At 33.8% G+C, this 12,981-nt stretch overlaps 1 protein-coding gene across 1 annotated transcript; it reads left to right on the top strand.

Annotated features, from left to right (window-relative positions):
- The first annotated feature begins 2,333 nt into the window (after positions 1–2,333).
- On the top strand, positions 2,334–5,438 carry LOC121738687 (probable tRNA N6-adenosine threonylcarbamoyltransferase). Its single transcript, XM_042130906.1, has 6 exons — positions 2,334–2,521; positions 2,722–2,943; positions 3,263–3,413; positions 3,616–3,722; positions 4,094–4,260; positions 5,173–5,438. Exons 1-6 carry the CDS (start codon positions 2,407–2,409, stop codon positions 5,413–5,415), a joined length of 1,005 nt encoding a protein of 334 aa, XP_041986840.1. The 5' UTR covers positions 2,334–2,406; the 3' UTR covers positions 5,416–5,438.
- Positions 5,439–12,981: the final 7,543 nt, after the last annotated feature.

Raw genomic sequence — 12,981 nt, 5'->3', positions numbered from 1 at the left:
TTAAATGACTTTATACTTGCTTAACTAAATTTTAACTTGCTACTAAATTTTTAGTTTGCATGCAATTAATAAAATATTACTATATATACTTAAAATTAAGTTAAAATTTAGCTGTTACCTTGACCATGGGCGTACCGAGGGGGGGGGGGGGGGGGGGGGGGCAGCTGCCCCCCACCTGGATCATGTTGACGTCCCTACTAAAGTATATTATCTAGTACTTTCATCTATAAAAATTAAAAATAATAAAACGAATTTATCAATACAATATTCTTACAGCTAAAAATTATTAATTTTTTTATCTTTATAAACACCTAGCTTATAAAAAATCTGATTTGCCCCCCCCGGCCCAGAATCTGCGTAATTTGCCCCCCGACCCAGATCCTGGGTACGCCCATGACCTTGACAAGCAATTTATACGTGTAAACCAGCCATTACTTAAAAATATGTCATCTATTGTTGGGGTGCTAATATAGCTGTTAAGCTTATTATAAAACGTAGTCATATTATAATATTTATATGTATAGTGTATTTTAGAGGACCGGTTCGTCTCTCTAGAGTTCACTAGAGGTCGGAGGAGTATAGAGTAAAACTCGATATACTGTGGTGAACTGAAGTGATTTATTTACAAAAATGCGCTGCTTAAATACAAAAAAATGAGATAATTATTATTATTACAAAATGTACACGAAGTTAAAAGGTTGATTTTCATTGGCTATTACAATTAGAAAGAGATGTACAGAAAGGGACAAAAATATTTACAGAAACATGAAAGAGAAAAAATCAAATAGGAAATATTTACAAGGTTTTACGATTGCCGCGCGGGAAACTGGACGCACCGCGGCTCGCGGCGCTGGCATCGCCCGAGCATAAATATGGGCTCTCGCAGGCCGCGAATTCAGTCCGCGTCTACAAATACCTATATACTAGTAATCTGTGGTCCGCGCGCGCATTCCATACCGACGTCATCTCGCTGTCCCTTGCCGCCGCGCCGGTAATAATATTAGTGCCGCCATTTTGTGAAGTTGTTATGAAGCTCTGCAAACGCCATGAAGACCGTAGCAACGCTGCCAAGATCCCTCTCTCGACGTAGCCTCGATGTGAACACGCGTAGTAAAGTGTTACGAAGAATTCTTATTAGAAAAACGCCCTTTTCAGGGCCGGTTCATGTCCGGTATTATTACACGGACAGCTGTTTCTCTTGTCATTGCGAACGTACGTTCTTTGCAGAACGATTTTCTTCTGTGTTTCAACTTCTATGACGAACGTATACAAAGACGGCGTGCGTTCTTATCAGAACGTTGTTTTCTTTGTTTCACTCGGAGAACGAACGTACTGCTATAGTATTTTTAATTTGGTCATATTATATTTATTATAATACTAGCTGTCCCGGTGAACTTCGTGTCACTTTAAAACCTTCCCTGGACTTCTACGAATATTTTAAGACTAAAATCAGCCCAATCCAGTCAGCCGTTTTCGAGTTTTAGCGCGACTAACACATTTGAAAATCCATTTTTATATATAAAGAAGATAATACATTAATTATTACCTTAAACATATTATTATAATACCTACTAGGTATTGATGTAAATGTAATATTATGGCGGCGTAATGCTCGCCAGAAAACCGCTATGCAGTTTGGCAGGCTGTTAGGTTATGATTTATTATTTATAACGATTTTTCAATATAGAATTTATTTATATATTATCTGTAGACAAAAAACGTGACGACATAGCGGATTGTCGTCTCAAAATCGTGTCGGGCGGTGCCGTGTGAAAACGATACATAGAAATGTATGGCGCCCGGAATCGTCACCGCATTTTGTCGTGTCGTGTCGTGTCTCGTGTGAAAACGCTCTTATCGTTTCGCATTTATTTCGCGGCGAATTCTGCGTCTGTGGAGTGTGGACTAGAGAGAACAATAGCAAAATATCTAGTTTTTAAATTTAAAAAAATGGTTGACATTTAACATTTTTGACAGTGCAAAAAAGGAGAAGTAACTAAATTCTATATGAATTCTCTTCCTTTTATATTTAATTTATGTAGATTGTATTTATGTTTATGTACTCTGTGTATCTTTAAAGGCTAAGAAACAATATTTTGCTGTACTTATTTGCTTGTTCTGGTTTTTTCTGTTTCATTATTTTACCTTGTATTTGCATGGTCGCATGAAGTCATCACCCGTGCCCGCTGCATGGCAATCAGTTTACGTTATAAGTTATAACTGTTCACATTTTTCGCCTCAACTCTGACGCTGGCAACTCCTAAATGGGGAGGCTTACGCCAAAAGAAGAAGAAGAAGAACTAAATTCTACAAATCTGTGAACTATGTATTGTGGAAATTGTGTTATTTTATTATTAAATTATAATATAAATTATCATATAATTAATTAAAATATAATATTTCGCAATGGTGATAGCTATAGGATTTGAAGGCAGTGCAAACAAGTTAGGCGTTGGAATAGTTCGAGATGGTGAAATACTTTCAAACTGCAGAAGAACGTATATCACACCACCCGGAGAAGGTATACCTAACGTTATTTTTTATATAAATTATGGTAGCTGAACATTATTTTTACAATAACAAATTATATATTTCTATGAACAATAATTAAAGTAGGTACTCTGTCAAAATAACCTAAATTGTGATTTATAGGTTAACATTTTTATATAAATTCAAGGCTAAAATAATACAAACCTATCTAAATATTTCATGGTGTAAAAGGTTTTCTTCCGAGAGAAACCGCAGAACACCACCAACAGAACATTCATGAGGTCCTGCAAGAAGCTTTAGACAAGTCGGGTATCAAACCAGAGGATATAGATGTGGTGTGTTACACGAAGGGCCCAGGGATGGGAGCACCGTTAATGGTTTGTGCTATTGTCGCGAGAACCTGCGCTTTACTCTGGAACAAGCCAATTCTGGGAGTCAACCATTGCATTGGCCGTATCCTTTTATAAACAAAAGCTTGATCGTCATCATGAGATGTGTCATTTAATCATAAATATTTCTAATACAAAATTATGTGATATAGTATTATTGTACACTATGTGGCAATAGCCATTTAGTACTATGAGACTATTTGATTGTACAGGTGTAGACATACCTAGTGACTTTTTGAACATTAAAGTTTTATCAGTTTAAATAGTTATTGTGCTTGTATCATGTTAATTTTATGTAACGAATAATAATAGAAATGATAGTAACATTTCATTGATTCAATACAATATTGTGTTTACTCTAATTTCCTTATAAAGCAATTCAGATATTGAAATGGGGAGACTTATAACAAAAGCTAACAATCCCACAGTGTTATATGTGAGTGGGGGAAACACACAAATAATTGCATACTCCCGGCAACGGTACAGAATATTTGGTGAAACAATAGATATTGCCGTTGGGAATTGTTTGGATAGGTAATATACAGTTGTAATAAAACATTATTATGCATTTTAGCTATTTTCCTTAAGGCTCTTTATTATTTCTCTGATAGAGACTAAAAATGTATGCAAAAGGAATGTTAAAATACATGAAGAACATAGTCCTGTTTATAATATTCACAATACCTAACAAGGAATCATCATTGTATTAATAGATATAATTATGCCTGTGTTTTAGGTTTGCAAGAGTTCTGAAACTATCAAATGCTCCTAGCCCAGGATATAATATTGAACAGATGGCTAAGAAGGGAAAGAAATATGTGCATCTGCCTTATTGTGTGAAAGGTAAAGCAAATTACATATTCTATGCTTGCATATTACTTACGGCATATTAAACCTACACTTTAGAATTGTTGTTTTGTCTTTAAAATCACAGATTACTAAATAGTTATTATGTAATCCTCAATCGTGGAAAAACCAGACACAATAGTTTATCTATTGTTATCGCGGTTGCATGAGACCACTTGGGAGTTGAAGCATTAAATCAAGTGTATATTCTGTTTCTTGTCAATAGCTGTGAGTATTTATGGTGATGTTCAATATGACGGTCTTATCATTGAGTAAACACATATTTATTACTTTTGTATTTTATTTCTTTGTTCTCTCAGGTACTATTGTCTAAGATTACATAAAATGATGTTCCTCCTCTATTACAGGCATGGATGTAAGTTTCTCTGGCATTCTTTCGTATATGGAGGATAAAATTGATGAGCTACTAAAGGATTATACTCCTGAGGATCTCTGTTATTCTTTACAAGAAACAATATTTGCCATGCTAGTGGAGATAACTGAAAGAGCCATGGCTCATTGTGGATCCAATGAGGTGGGTAATTTGTCATCCTTGGCATGCAGGTTTCATGGTATTTTCAGGGACAACTTAAGACTTAAGTCTAATCAGAGTCAATTTGTATTGGCGGCGACACTTTGTTTGCAGCGACGCGCGATAATGTGTTACTTGACCCTTATATTATGATTGCTTCTTTTGAGTGATCTCTAAGGGGGATATTAGATTATCATACATATATTGGATCCGAGATCATTGAGTCAATGATATTGGATAATATAATATAGACATATGATTCATTTCTTCCTTGATCATAGATTTTTGACATATTTTGCTGAGAGATTGGATCCAATACGGTCATAGAAATAGGTGTTGCCAGTTATTTAATATAAAAAAAGAGATTTTAATATCTTGTTCATTAATATGTTTCAAATAATGTAATGTAATTATTTTTCTAATTATATACTTCGATAATCTTGCTGAAATAACAAAAAACTAGCCATATTAAAAATGTTTGCTATTGAAACCACATATGACGTAAAATAGGATCAATGAAATATGATAATGTAATAAGCAGATATTATGATAAAATGATCATATATTTGATCATAGAAATGATCCAATATAAATGATTGTGTAACCGTAAGAAAGACGTAGGTTAAACGATCATTTCATCAATCTGATTGATGGAATACTGATGAATGATGGTTATAAAAAGTACATACTCGTATAAAAAAAAAAAGTCCATAAGTCCGTGGGTTAGACAATCAGTTTTTCGTCAATCTTTACCAGACTGATGGATCAGATTGATGAAAAACTGATTGTGTAACCTATGTCTATTGTTGAATATTCATTTTAACAATACAATAGATATTGCCAAATAGCATACATATCTCTTTCAATCAGTGGCACCTACTTGTGACTAAAAACTACAAGGTAATTTTGTTCCAGGTATTGTTAGTCGGTGGTGTCGGTTGCAATGAGCGATTGCAAGAAATGATGGGCGTTATGTGTTCGGAGCGGGGTGCGAAAATATTTGCCACAGACGAGAGATTCTGCATTGACAATGGAGTGATGATAGCCCATGCTGGGGCGGTTGCCTTCGAGGCTGGTGTGCGAATGGACTTTAAAGATGCTACCATCACACAGAGATATAGAACTGATGATGTCCTTGTAACATGGAGAGATGATTGAAATAAAGCTTTTATATTAATGACCCTTTGACTTTTAAAGCTACATATTATTTAAAACTTAAAAGCAATATATTAGGTCATTCTGTCTATTGTGGATAAAGACTAAAGCTTAAGCAGCATGCTGTCTCTAAATCTGTATTCCAAAACATTCCATCAACATCTTTGTATATGAGGTTACAACTAAAGGCATTAATTGAAAATATATGTAACTTTACAGATTTATTTAAATAAAAACAAAATATATTATCATAAAATTGAAATCAAGCAACATAATCTGAAAAATGGCAGTAAGTACTTATTTCAAAAATAGTGTAGCAATAATAAGTGAAATAAAATAATCTGAATAATTGTAACAGATTTTTAAGCAGTAGCCAAAGTCATTATTTTTTATTTTCATATTCAATGTTGCCCGCAATTTTGAGCAAATATATTATAGCCTTTTCCTAAGCTTAAAGTTCTCAATACCAAATTTCATCTTGTTTCTGCAGTTTAAGCATGAGACAAACTTCCCATTTATAGTAAGAATTTGTATGGATAGTACTTTAAGTTATCTTTCCTACCAAGTTTGTCCAAACCAGGGATGTTGCGAATATTCGCATCCGCATCCGGAAATGCGGAGCATCTGCGCAAATTTGGACATCTGCATCCGCATTAAATCAATCAGTCGCCGTTCGCACTCAGTGAAGAGTAGTTGTGTAACACGTTAATTTTAATTGTGAAAGTAACTAAAAACTGGACCTGTGAACTTTAAACTAAAATACAGTGAAGTGACTTTTGCCTGTGTAGTGATTAATAAGTATCGTCTAGAACGTTTGTTGCCGTCCTTATTCATCAATTCTGCCGTCTGTGTATTAGAGCGAGTCAGCACGATATACCACCATGTCTAATGTGCCGATGGAGTACTGCAGCGTACTTCACCGGCACATTACTCATCCGATCCAGACATTCAAAATTTGCAAGAAAAATCGGAATATGTGAATATTCGCAAAAACAAACGCAAACAGATTGACTATGAGGATATTTTAATTTCTATGGACAATAAATTTGATATGCACATGAAAGTATTCAATGACAAAATCACACAAATTATTAATCAAAGTGTCATGGAGGCCGTCACTACAACTATATCGCAACAATTAGCTAATATAACTAGTTCCCTAGATAATCTAAATGCAAACATGCAAACAATCACAGCTGATAACTTATCTATACGCAATACATTATCAGAACTAAATCAGCTATTTCGGAAACGGAAAAATCACTGCAATACTCCTCGGAGACTGAGCATGAACTCGATCAACGCCTTAAAGCAGTTGAAACTAAAGTTTCCCTGGTTTCCTCTTCCCAAGATCGTGTAGTTGATATGGAGAATAAAATTTTGCAAATGGAACAGCAAGCCAGAATGTGTAATATAGAAGTCTGCAATCTCCAGGAAAGGCGGGGTTGAAAATCTGCTACAAATAATTGAGCAAATAGCCAAACAAATAAAGTACCCAATACAAAACTCAGATGTTGTGTCAATTCATCGTGGGCCTCACGCAAATAACAAGAATTCCAAGCCTAAAAACATCATAGTCAAATTTACTACACGTGTCCTTCGTGATAACTTCATTGCAGCATATCGTTCATCGGGTGGTCTCAATTCAACACAATTATCATTGTCTTGTACCCCACAAGCTATATACGTCAATGAGCATTTAACTCTCAATAATAAACAATTATTTCGCCAGTGTCGAGAAGCAGCGAAAAAACAAGAATACAAATATGTGTGGGTTAAACATGGTGTTATTCTTACTCGAAGGACTGATAATTCCCCTGTGGTTGCAATTCGATCACTCTCTGATATTAATAAAATCAAGTAGAATGTCTTTAAAAAATTGTTTGACAGTAAGTATATTATAGTGTAAAATCTCTGGTAAAGTTATTATCATATATTTTAAGTGTCTTTTATTCATATAATTATAATAATAATATTTACCTTGTCCTTAGGTTTTTGTATGCCTTAAATCAAAATAACTTGATGGTAAATTTAGTAAGATCAAGCATAGTAATAGTAATCCAGCTGTTAAGATGTAAAGGATATTATCTACGTTTAATAGTAACTAATGTCAGTTCAAATAATATTAGATTACGCATGTATTGTGCTATTATATTCCTTATTACTAAAGTTATGTATATCAACCATTTGTGTTCAACTTATTTAGTACAGGTGGCAATATGTTTTGCTATATTACTTATTTTAATTATCAAGTCAGTATAATTATATTTTAAAGTCTTTAGGTGTAAGTTTCTTCCATAATAATAAATATAAGTAACACATTACTTTTCTTATTTCAGGCAAAGAAACTGTGTAAATGTTGTCAATATTCGAGAGATTGTGTTGTGGGTGGAGATATCAATATTGGTTGTTAAAAACTGCAAAGGTACAATGTTAAAACTAAAATTATTCAATAAATTTACGAAAACATTAATCACATATGGAACCTGTAATAGAAAATAGTAAGAGCGTATCTGATACTCATATGATAAATTTCATGGCGCTCCTAAACTATGTGCAATTAAATACTTTTAAAAATGAGAATGATAGGACATTACACCTTTTTTTCACAAATATCTCCGAATTTGGGGTTTCACTTGGACCTGTTCCTTTGGTACCAACAGTACCTCATCACCCACCTTTCTATGTATTAATACCAATAAAAAATATAACAAAACCTATGAGAGTCCTCCCTAAAACACAATATAACTTTGCAAAAGCAGGTTACACTTTAATTAAAAAAGAGATTGAGTCAGTGGATTGTGTAGCACTTCTTCAACACAAAACTGCTGAAGATGCAGTTTCTTTACTGTACGAAAACTTGTACTCTATTATCAGAAGAAATATACCCTCTAAAATAACTTAGAATTCTTCATTTCCTGTATGGTTCACACCAGCATTAATACACATCTTCAAGAATAAGTCAAAAAGCTGGCTCAAATGGAAAACATATAGGAATATATCTGACTATAGAACATTTTCTATGTATAGGGAAAGATTTAAGTATCTATCGCATAAAGCTTATAAGGAATATTTAAATAATGTTGAAGTTAGTATTCATGGTAACATCAATAATTTTTGGAAATACATCAATAACTTGAGACGTAACGGGGACACTCCTAATACTATGACCTATAAGGATATAACAACTAGTGATCCAAACCGAGTATGTAACTTATTTTCCGATTTCTTTTTATCAGTTTTTGAACCAAGCGATGTTACAGATGACTTGGATGACAGTTGCTATAAAGACTATAATAACGAATCTGATACGATAATAAGTAGCATTACCTTAACACAGAAAGAAATACATAAAGAATTACGTTCTCTGGACTCTTCTAAAGGTGCTGGTGTTGATGGTATCCCTCCACTGTTTTCTAAGGAATCTGCATCTGCCATATATCTGCCATATTTAACATTTGCTTACACGAAGGTACCTTTCCTACTATGTGGAAAACTGCCAGAATTGTCCCAGTTAACAAGGGCGGTAACAGGAGTGATATAGAAAATTATAGACCGATTTCAATTTTACCAACTCTGTCAAAGCTTTTCGAAAGACTAGTTCATAATAATATCTATCCCGTGCTACATCAAATCATAATAGAAGAGCAACATGGCTTTGTGTCACGGCGATCTACAACCACAAATTTACTTATCTATATATCGGATTTATTTGAAGCTCTAGATCGCAATATACAAATAGACAGTGTCTATACAGACTTTCGAAAAGCCTTTGACAGAGTTGATCATAAAATTCTATTAGAAAAATTAGCTTACAACGGCATACGAGGTAACTTATGGCGCTGGTTTAAGTCGTATATAACGAACCGCACTCAAAAAAATTTCGATTATTGGGTTTGAATCCGAATATGTATCTTTTTTATTAATGACGCTCGGCTCTGCTTTAAGTTTTGTAAGTTCTTACTCTACGCTGACGACCTCAAAATTTATATGCGTATACAAAATAGTGATGATCATACTAGATTTCAAGACGACCTCAATAGATTTTCTGCTTATTGTTATAAAAATAAACTATCACTTAGCATTAACAAATGCAAATCCATAACTTTCACAAGAAAACGCTTTATCAGTAAATTTATCTATACGTTGTGTAATCAAAATTTAGAACATGTTGACTCAATCAGGGACCTGGGAGTGATTTTAGACAAAAAATTACACTTAGATTTGCACATTATTAATATTATACGAAATTCATTCAAAATGTATGGTCTCGTAATGAGATCATGCAAAGCATTTGTGCACTTCTCAACGTACCTTTACATCTACAAATCACTTATTCGATCGCAACTTGAATATGCTGTGGCAATATGGAACCCGTACTATAAAAAATATAGTAACGCACTTGAAATGGTTCAAAAGAAATATTTGCGCACGGTGCAATATAGATGTTGTCGTTCCCGTGAATCTTACAATACTCTGCTAAAGACACAAAATCTTCTCCCACTTAAATCTAGGCGAATCCAATTAGAAATGATGCTTTTATTTGATCTATGTCATAATCGTTATGATTGCATTTCTTTAAATAACAAAATATGTTATAGGACACCCCTTACAACTCATTCTCGTAGGCCTCATCAGATATTCTTTTCTGCAGTTTGTCGCACCAATATTGGTAAGCGCTCACCATTTTATAGACTAGTTGATACGTTTAATAAAAACTTTCTCTCCGTAGACATCTTTATAGCGCGCGGTGTCAACAAAATTTGTGTCAAATTTAAAAACTTTTTAAAACCCTGGTACCCCTCTTAGGGCCGCGCTACACCGGAATGGCAGCGCTGAAAGTGCTCGCCTCGCCGCTGCCATTCCGGTGTAGCGCGGCCCTTAATTAATCAAAACATGAAAATACCCAAAAACTTAAGCCTGAGAAAGGACATAGGCTACTTTTTTTACTGGAAAAAAGGGTTGTAAGGGGGTGAAAATGCGTAAATTTGTTCAAATTAAGTTAGTTCCAACAATTCATAATAGATGGCGCCGTGCGTCTTCTACATCGCGCTGACGCTTGCTCAAAAGTCTTTCTATAAGAGGTGGTATCATCTTACATTTAAGTATCGATTTTTTTCGATTGTTATATCTATTCTACGGTATTAAATAACTCAGTACTTTATCTGTGCAGTGACGTAACCTTAAACCTATCAATGATAAATAGTTTATGGGTAAAGTTGTGTAATGGGGGGCTAAATAAGCTTTAAATTTTGGCATAAAATATACAGTTTAATATAAAAAATGAAATATTTATTGTGTGCACACTGCACAGCTGTATTGATTTAAGGGGTACCAGGGTTTTCTTATAAAAGCTTTTGACACCAATTTTGTTAACATCGCGCGCTATAAACTGAAGTCCACGCGGACGAAGTCGCGGGCAACAGCTAGTCTAGTAATATGTAGTTAAGGTAGTTGGTACCATAGTTATTAAGATTAATCTGTATGTAACTCTTTTTGGTAATATATACTTTGGTTACTGTTTGTTGACTCAAATAAACTTAAAAAAAAATGCGGATTTTCATGCGGATGCGGATGTCATATGAGTTGCGAGTTGCGACAAGAAAGAAAAGGTTTGATTTACGAACCTCTGCGTAATTACCTTGACTCGGAAAAAGCGGCAATTTTACTATTTATTAAATATAATGCTCCAATTTTTAACTTCGAGTATTAATAAAAAAAAGTTCGTGGAGTTAAAAACAGGGGAATTAATTTAATTTAATTTTCATTTACAAATAATTCTTTCTGTATCACAAAATAATGATAAAACAAATTAGTAACACATATAAATAAAAATGATAGACATACTTTTTCATTGTATTAATTAGTGATCGAAGTATTAATGCTTCATTTATCTTCACTACATATATAAAACAAAGTCGCTTTTTTCCCTTATGTCCATTTGTTCCCTTTAATCTTTAAAACTACGCAACGGATTTTGATGTGGTTTTCTTTAATAGAAAGAGTGAATAAAGAGGAAGGTTCATAAGTATAATAACATTCATTAAATAGTGGAGAAATATTGATGATTTTGGGGTTTCTAATGTGATGTCGTAAATAATTACAGTTTTTCCGCTTACATTGCAACCGCAGGCTGAGCCCTACGACATTTATCAAAATAATGTACTAAGTATAATTATTGTACACTATGAAAAGGTCTACAGAAAACTCCGCGATGGTATATGTCTATCTCTTATGGATATCCCACAATAATATTTTTTTGTTATTTACTTTTAACTTCAAATAATAGCTACTTTTCGAAAAGATTTTAACCAATACGGCAGTAATCCTTATTCAATTAAATACTTTAAATACATTATTGATTTAATATAGATCTATAACTAATGAATCGATTTTAATCATTTTTATTTTCAATATATTTTATACCCGTACGAAGCCGGGGCGGGTCACTAGTAATATATATAAAAATCTTCTGTACATGTGTTTGTAATTGAACTCTTCCTAAAGGCCTGAACCGATTCTGATGATTTTTTTTTGTGTTTTAATTAATAGGTTCGAGAATGTTTTAGATTCACAATACGGTTTAAAAAAATCGTGGATAGTTAGGAAAATTAAGAATTCTTTACCACCGTATAGAATTATGTCATTACGAATTTGACAATTTAAACTTCATAGATTTAGTTTAGTTATGATTATGATGGGACGTCGTCCGTCGGGCCAGCTAGTATAGTATATTTATATATGATCCGAAACATCCGCATCCGCGGATGTGAGCCCATTAAAATCCGCATCCGCATTCACATCCGCGGATGTGAAAAAATCGGGATCCGCAACTAGTTTGGACCAGGGAGTCCAAACTAGCATTTCTAAGAAATGCTAGTCATGTCTAAACTTATTGGTATTATATAAAATGATCAGTGAGTATTGGGACACTACACAAAACCTCAGGTAACTCTGGTGCCTTTTTATTCCTAGGTTTCAGTGACGGATTAAGACCCTAAGCAATCCACGCCTGTGTCCCCAACCTATCTGTATGTCAATTATAGCCTGTCAAAAAATTGAAGAAATTAAAAAGTGGCAACATCATAGTGTCATCCCTTTTTTCTTTGATTGATTTGAAAGGGATGACACTACGATGTTGCAATTTTCTTATTTCTTCACTTTCTTGACACACTATAGAATCGGTCCTTAAACTTTTACCACCTAAAAACATTACTTTTTTCCTATAAACTTTTTTTGGTGTGGTTTTTGGTGATGTGAGAGTGAGGTGTGATGCCCTAAGGACCAATGTTTTTGTCCTTCTGGTACCCCCTCAGACGTGACGCCCTAGGCAATTGCTTAATTTAATTAAGGGTTAATCCGTCACTGCTAGGTTTACTTTCAACTAGGGCAACTGTTAACTATTGGACAAGTTGAATAACTTACTGTTGCAAAAACCGAACTGTCACAACTATTTTAAATATAACCCTGATTCTATAATAATAATTATAATATGATTATTATTTGCCAAAAAATAGTTCTGAAATGTGGGTCTAGCAAAACAATGTTTCAAATTTAAATACAATATTG

This window comes from Aricia agestis, chromosome Z (assembly GCF_905147365.1).
Source record: "Aricia agestis chromosome Z, ilAriAges1.1, whole genome shotgun sequence".
NCBI classification, from domain to species: domain Eukaryota; kingdom Metazoa; phylum Arthropoda; class Insecta; order Lepidoptera; family Lycaenidae; genus Aricia; species Aricia agestis.
The sequence above is the reverse complement of the archived record's forward strand: the minus strand, read 5'-3'. Positions and strand labels throughout refer to the sequence as shown.

Coding starts and splice junctions, on each gene's coding strand:
- LOC121738687 (XM_042130906.1), top strand. CDS start 2,407: ATGGTGATAGCTATAGGATTTGAAGGCAGTGCAAACAAGTTAGGCGTT. Junction 2,944..3,262: donor AGTCAACCATTGCATTGGCC/GTATCCTTTTAT, acceptor AAAGCAATTCAG/ATATTGAAATGGGGAGACTT. Junction 3,414..3,615: donor GTTGGGAATTGTTTGGATAG/GTAATATACAGT, acceptor CCTGTGTTTTAG/GTTTGCAAGAGTTCTGAAAC.